The sequence below is a fragment of the Myotis nattereri genome (assembly GCF_964212035.1).
Source record: "Myotis nattereri genome assembly, chromosome: 14".
Classification (NCBI taxonomy): Eukaryota; Metazoa; Chordata; class Mammalia; order Chiroptera; family Vespertilionidae; genus Myotis; species Myotis nattereri.
In genome coordinates this window covers 59114784-59122245 of record NC_138089.1, presented here as the reverse complement: position 1 = coordinate 59122245, position 7462 = coordinate 59114784, and the positions used below count along the sequence as shown (strand labels likewise).

The 7462-nt window shown below is 54.6% G+C and overlaps 1 protein-coding gene across 1 annotated transcript; it reads right to left on the bottom strand.

The window, feature by feature from the left end:
- Positions 1 to 1019: 1019 nt before the first annotated feature.
- LOC308529501 (IQ domain-containing protein F5-like) lies at positions 1020 to 1487 on the bottom strand (the record flags this gene model as incomplete). Its single annotated transcript, XM_081105615.1, has 1 exon — positions 1020 to 1487. The coding sequence occupies one exon, from the start codon at positions 1485 to 1487 to the stop codon at positions 1020 to 1022; it is 468 nt and encodes a 155-aa protein (XP_080961741.1).
- Positions 1488 to 7462: the final 5975 nt, after the last annotated feature.

The following is a 7462-nucleotide window of genomic DNA, read 5'->3' as shown; positions in this document are numbered from 1 at the left end:
CAGGGTTCCACTCGTGTGAGGCATTTGATCACTGAATTTCGCAGGTAGGAAAGGCAGCTGGCAGCTCCCAGGGGCTGGGAGCAGGGAGGGTGGAGAATGCTTCCTAGAGTTTCAGTTCTGCAAGACGAATAACATTCTGGAGACGGATGTCTGATCATTTCAATAACAAAGTGAATATAACCAATGCCAGTGAGCTGTCTACTTAAAATGGTAAATGTTGCCCTAACCGGTTTGGCTCAGTGGATGGAGCGTCGGCCTGCGGACTGAAGGGTCCCAGGTTCGATTCTGGTCAAGGGCATGTACCTTGGTTGCGGGCACATCCCCAGTGGGGGGTGTGCAGGAGGCAGCTGATTGATGTTTCTCTCTCATCGATGTTTCTAACTCTCTATCCCTTTCCCTTCCTCTCTGTAAAAAATCAATAAAATATATATTTTAAAAAAATGGTAAATGTTGTGTGGCTCAGGGGTTGAGCGTCGACGTATGAGCCAGGAGGTCACGGTTCCATTTCGGGTCAGGGCACATGCCTGGGTTGCAGGCTCGATCCCCAGTGCAGGGAGCATGCAGGAGGCAGCCGATCAGTGATTCTCATCATTGATGTTTCTATCTCTCTCTTCCTCTCCCTTCCTGTCACTCTAAAAATCAACTTAAAAAAAAACCAAACATTTAAAAAAATGGTAAATGTTATGTATATTTTACCACAATTTAAAAAGAGTATATTTTAAAAGATGATACAGGTTGTAAAATGACTGACCATGCCATTTATCCAGACCCCATGGGGAAGGGGTGTCCCTGGTTGGCCGACTTGGCACAGCCCCAAGGCTCCTGCCCAGGGCAGACATTGCTAATCCATCCCTGGCCCTGCTCCTCCAGCCCCAGGGGCTCAACCCTCCTCCACACAGGACCCTGCCCCCCAGAACCCCGGCCGCTGCCTGGGAGCTGATTTAGGAGACGCCCGTATTTGCCGCCATTAGCTCGACGACCGCCTTGAAACGGATCTGACAGAGCCGGGGACACGGGAATTACAGATCTGACGTGTCCTTTATTGGGAGAGGGATGGACTGACGTATTTTGTAAACCTGCGAACCCAAAGAGATTTCGAGGTGCAGGTTCAGTTGCTTTTCTTTCATGTCGTAATTGCCCCGAATGCAGCCCCGGGTGTGGCAGCTGTGCCAGCGCCAGTACAGCTGGATGATGCGGGTGGCCTGCAGCAGGCGGCAGTAGCGGAGGCGGACGCGCCACATGCGGACCCAGGACTGCAGCCGGACGGCCGCCCACTCCCGCCGCGAGTACTCGTTGAGGGCTGCCCAGCGCCCCTCCTCGTGCCGGCCGGCCAGCACCCGCCGCCACCAGCGCTGGATGATGCAGGCGCTGAGCGCGGCATGCAGCAGCGCCCGGCGCACCAGGGCGCCCCGCCACCAGGCCTGGATGGACACGGCCGCCGCCTGAGCCGCCGCGTCCTCGGGTGTCTCTGCCTGAGGCGTCGGCATGATCTTCCGCCTCCTGGTTGGTTCTGAGGGAGCTTGTCAGGAGGAAAAACACGGGGCACTTAGGAAACTCGCGTTTCCGCCCTCGGGTGCGCCAGGAAGGCGCCCCGATCCTCTAGCAACAGACACCCCTGCCCCGGCTGGTGTGGCTCAGGGGACAGAGCATCAGCCTGTGGACTGGAGGGTCTCAAGTTCGATTCTGGTCAAGGGCACAGGCCCCGATTGGGGGCTCAATCCCCAGTGGGGGGTGTGCAGGAGGCAGCCGATCAATGATTCTCTCTCCCTCTCCCTTCCTCTCTGAAATAAAAATATTTTTTAAAAAGAGCTTAAACCCTAGTAAAGACATCAGTACAAAGTTCCACGTGCACACATGCCCACATCACACATGTCACACATGCACTCATCACACACATCACATGCTCACACGTGCACACATGCACGCACGTGCACACGTGCACACATGTGCACATGTCACACATGCACTCACCACACACATCACATGCTCACACGTGCACACATCACACACATCACATGCTCACACGTGCACACATGCACGCACGTGCACACGTGCACACATCACACACGTCACACATGCACTCATCACACACATCACATGCTCACACGTGCACACATGCACGCACGTGCACACGTGCACACACGTGCACATGTCACACATGCACTCACCACACACATCACATGCTCACACGTGCACACATCACACACATCACATGCTCACACGTGCACACATGCACGCACGTGCACACGTGCACACATCACACATGTCACACATGCACTCATCACACACTTCACATGCTCACACGTGCACACATGCACGCACGTGCACACACGTGCACGTCACACACGCACACACACACGCACATGCACACACGCACACTCCAGCCCCAGTCTTCCTGCACATTGGCCTTTGCATTCCCCACACACAGTCCCCGCCTTGTAGCTCCCAACCCCGTGGGCTCTGGGGTCACACGCTTTGGCCCCCTCCCCGGCACAAGCACACACCTTGGCCAGACCCTCATGGCTCAGCCTGAGGAGGAGACGGCGGGGGGGGGGCGGGGGGGGGAGGACAGCCAGTCCCCGTTCACCCCGGCTCTGGGCGCGGGGACCATGCACCCGCCCGCCTGGCACACCCTGGGTTTATGCCTCCCGTCCTGGTGTCATGTTGAGAAGTGCCCTTGCACTCGCTGGCGTCTCTCAACAACATGACATGGGCATCCACCTTTGGGTCACTCCACCGGGCCGCGAGGGCCGGAGCTGTCACAAGTCGAAGCTCTCCCCAACCCAGTCGAGTCTGAGCCCCGCGGAAGGAGGTGGGGTCCCTTCTCCTAGCTCTTGCCCCTCTAGCTGTGTTCGAGCACTGTGATCTCAGCATGATCTCCGATGGGCGGTCATGATGAAATGCGGAAGGTTTGCTAACTTCCTGTAACCAGCGTCTAGAGCAGTGACTCTCAACCTGCCTAAGGCCGCGACCCTTTAGTACAGTTCCTCATGGTGTGGTGACCCCCAATTTCATTGTTACAAATTGAACATAATTAAAGCATAGTGATGAATCACAAAAACAATATGTAATTATATATGTGTTTCCCGATGGTCTTAGGCGACCCCTGTGAAAGGATCGTTCAACCCCCAAAGGGATCGCGACCCACAGGTTGAGAACCGCTGGTCTAGAGAGGAAAACCATGGGAAAAAGTAAAAGTGCCCTCCCCCCCGCCCCCGGACTGGGTGCCAAGTCAACCCCACTCTCAGCTTCCTGCCTGTCCTAGGACCTCACACTTGGGGAGAACCCCCCTGCCCCCCGCCCCCCCGGAAAAACTCTGGGCAGTGCACGCCCTCGGAGAAAGCCTGGGTGGATCTGAACGCAATTCACAAAACCTTAAACGCTGGCTCGGGACTTGGGCTAGATGGTCAGATGGCCTCAGATCTGCACTGAATTACCCATGGTCAGGGGCTAGATGTTCCCATCCCTCTCGGGTCTGTGCTTCTCCAGCCACAGCTCTGGGGGCAGGAGAGATAAGGGGGGAGAGCCATGACGTCACAAGGGCGCCTGTGACTCAGCACCAGGACCTTGCCCAGCAGCAGAGCCGCTGAAGGAAAACCTCGGACACCTGTCCTCTCTCTGCTGGCACAGTGGCCGGACACTGACCCAGGGACACAAAAGTACGTCACGATACGCACTAAAGCCTGGCTGGTGTCCACTCAACGAATTTAATTCATTTAAGCGACGATATCCTATATAATAAAACCCTAATATGCAAATCGACCGAACTATGGAACGACCGGTCGCTATGACACACACTGACCACCAGGGGACAGGCACTCAATGCAGGAGGTTTGTTTGAAGAGGAGGGGGAAAGGGAACTTTCTACTAATTATCCCTGGGTTGCAAACCAGCAGGGAGGAGGGTATGTATGTAAGAATGTAGCCTTGAGAGTAGCTTATGTTGTCCTTCAGTTTGAACAGAGGGGCTGTTTGAACCAGAGGAGCTAACAATCTTGGGGTTTAATTGCCAGGTACTTCTCATATATTGCGAAAGGCCACAGTAAAAAAAAAAAAAGAAGAAGAAGAAGAAAAAGAAAAAGGCCTTTCTTCCACTCTAAGAAGACCCACCCAGAGTCTAGGCCAGTGATGGCGAACCTTTTGAGCTCGGCGTGTCAGCATTTTGAAAAACCCTAACTTAACTCTGGTGCCATGTCACATATAGAAATTTTTTGATATTTGCAACCATAGTAAAACAAAGACTTATGTTTTTGATATTAATTTTATATATTTAAATGCCATTTACCAAAGAAAAATCAACCAAAAAAATGAGTTCGCGTGTCACCTCTGACACGTGTGTCAGGTTCGCCATCACTGGTCTAGTCCCTAGTTCTAATGTCCTTGGCAAGATCAAGGGAGTAATGGCATCCCTGCACTTCACAGGTGAGGAAAATGAAGTGCAGAGACCTTACCTGGCTCACCCTGGTCTCCCAGCGGATCAGCCACGGAGCCCACACCTGGTCCCAGCGCTGCCTCACTCAGAGACTCAGCTCTGAACGTGGACCCCAGCATCGACATGCTTTTCCCATGCTTCCGAGTCTCATTGTTTCTAGAAGAAGAAGAAAAATCCAAGAAACCTCCATCCTGCATCTTTAAAAATCAGCTAGCAAAAGCTGCCAGACTGCAGAAAGGACACCTGGCATCGTGGGACTGGAGTGATGCATCTGTAAGCCAAGGAACTCCAAAGACGCCAAAAGCCCCGCCAGGAGCCGGAAGGAAGCAAAGATCGTCCCCCTCCGGTTTCAGAGGGAACACGGCCCTGCCAGCACGTCGATTCTGGACTCCTGGTCTCCAGAGAGGTGAGACAACCGCATGGGTGGCACTTGGTTACGGCAGCCCTGGCAAAGGCGTGCAGGAGAAAATGAAGGCCAGGCCGCCCCCGCCCCCGCCCCCGGGCCTGAACTGGGAATGATTCTGAACAAGCCACCGCAGCTGCCACGCGTTCCGTAGGATTGGCTGGGGTCAGTGTGCAGGTGTTACAGGTCAGCTTCGTTCCTGGCCCACTATTGTACTCCTCACTGTAATGGGGCGACCCACGGAGACGACCACCAGGGACTCAGATCAAGATTTAGGAGCCTTTATTGAGCTGGCCAGTGACTACAGTTACAGCCCCCTGCCAAAGCAAGGGCTGAACTGCGGTGCCGACTACAGGAGTTACATTTTATCATTAAATTCTGTGCAGGCCCAGAGAAAAATGTGTCTTTCAAATTCTGGTCCCCCAATATGGAGGAAACTCTCTTTATTTATACTTTTTCCAGTCTTTTGTCTCCCAAATTTGGAATGAGACTTCCGGGCCTTCTGAGAAAGAAGGCCCGCGAGCTGGGAAGGGGCCATGAGACCATATCTCAAGGCCTGGCGACTGTCTGGGTGTCAGCACTGACAGCTCTCTCTGGGGCATGGTTTACGGCCTCTCTGGAATGGGTGTAGTCTTATTTTCCTTATCATTTAAGACAGAAGCCATACTATCAGGGTTAAAATTTCAAACAGCAGTTTTTATATAAGATGGTTTCTTCACTCACGTCCTTACGAGAGCACAGGCCAACTCCCATCTCAGAGTGGGTCTTAGGGATCCCGGCACAAGACGAGTTGGCCCATCGAACGCCCAGTCTGCCATCGGTTGCACACAGCAAAGCACCCCGTGTTTGGCGGGCCACACGCACTGCTAGGCTGTGACTTATTCTCCGTGGCCAGGGCCTACCCATCGTGTCAAAACTAGAAACGGGGGGGGGGGGGGGGGGGACGTGGGCCTTGCACGTCGCACTGAGGACAAAGGCAGCGCCGTGCACGTGTTGCAGGCACTCGCTGCGCTAACACTACGGCGCCAGACCTCTCTCCACCCACAGGGTCCTGGCTCCCCAGACAGCGCTGGGCGTGAAACATGGCCGCGCTCCGCGTTGACTCTCATCCAGTGACTGTCTTCCCGAAAATAAAAGACGGGCGAGTCTGCCAGCAGCTTCCCAACTGCTCCTTCGTTCGCCGGGCGAGAGGAGATGTTGACGAGTGGCGAGTTAATTGAATCATGTTTAATTGTAGCCACTGGAAGAGAGAAAAACCTGTGTCCGGAGAAAATAAACTTAACACCATTAGCCTTTCCGTGAGCGAGCAGTGCCAAGAGTTGAAGACACTGGGAATAAAATCAATAGTCAATTAAAGGCGAGCCAGATGGTTTCGAGTGGGTTTCCTTGGCTCTCAACGAGCCGAGCCGGCAGATGTCGCCAGTACCGCTCAGCTGTTGCTCGTCCAAGGGGGCGGCTGCCAACTTGGAAGTGACGGGAGGACCCAGGCTCTGTGAGCGTCTGCATGAAACCAAGGCAAGTGCTGGTGGGAGACGCTGAGAAGACGCTAACCTACTACACCCTGAAGTGGAATCTGCGAAGATGTGATAAACTGATGGTGGTGAAAAGATGTGTGGAGCTTAAAAAAGAAAAAAGGCTGAGTTGGACAAACTTTATGAAAATACGAAGTGCTTAAAGCTTATGAGGCCTGGCCGGCGTGGCTCCGTGCTTGAGCGTCGGCCTGTGAACCAGGAGGTCACGGTTCGATTCTCATTCAGGGCACAGGCCCGGGTTTGCGGGCTCCATCCCCAGTGGGGGGCGTGCAGGAGGCAGCCGATCCATGATTCTCTCTCATCATTGATGTTTCTCTCTCTCCCTCTCCCTTCCTCTCTGAAATCAATAAACATAATTTTTTAATAAAAAGCTTATGGGTGTTCATTGTATCAGCCACCAGTGTTTCCAGGAAGCTGACCCGTAGCCATTCGCCACTGCTATGAGGTCCCCTTCAACTCCCCCAGGCACGTCTCCTCCCACACAAGAGGGCGCAGCCGGAAGCCGCCCTGGAGAGGACCTCCCCTCACCACTGCCTCTCGGGCCTCCGTGGCGGGAGGCTCCACTCAGCTGCTGCCTGCGGGGGTGGCACACCCATCCTAAGCTCAACAATCCACACATCGGGCTCCGGCGTGTTCCTCTGTCTGCTGCTGCCAAGGGGCCCCGTAAGCCCACGGTCTGAGCGGAGACGGGGTGGTGGGGCACAGCGGGGTCACCTGAGTGTCATGTACTTGCCTCTGTCGCTTGTGTCGTCGGTTTCGCACGGTCTGTGCGCGTGGCCACCTATGAGCTCAGGGAGGCCTGCCATGCTTCTTCAGACTCAAAAGGTCCGGGGGGCCCGGGAATGCAAGTTTTGGGGGGCCAGCAACCCAGGGGATCCCAGCCCACGTGTCAGACTTCTGTTCTTTCTCCTGCCCGGATCTGGGCCCAGCACCCTACCTTGGTGGAGAGTTGAACCTTCGCAAGAGGTTGGCCACGTGTCCTGGCCTGGCCCTTGGCTTTCTCTGCCCTCGGCTTTCCGGGTAGATGAGAGCGTCTCTATAGGCTCGGAGGAGGCCGCTGCTTTGCACTTAGAGTGTAATTGCCTTTAGATGCGCT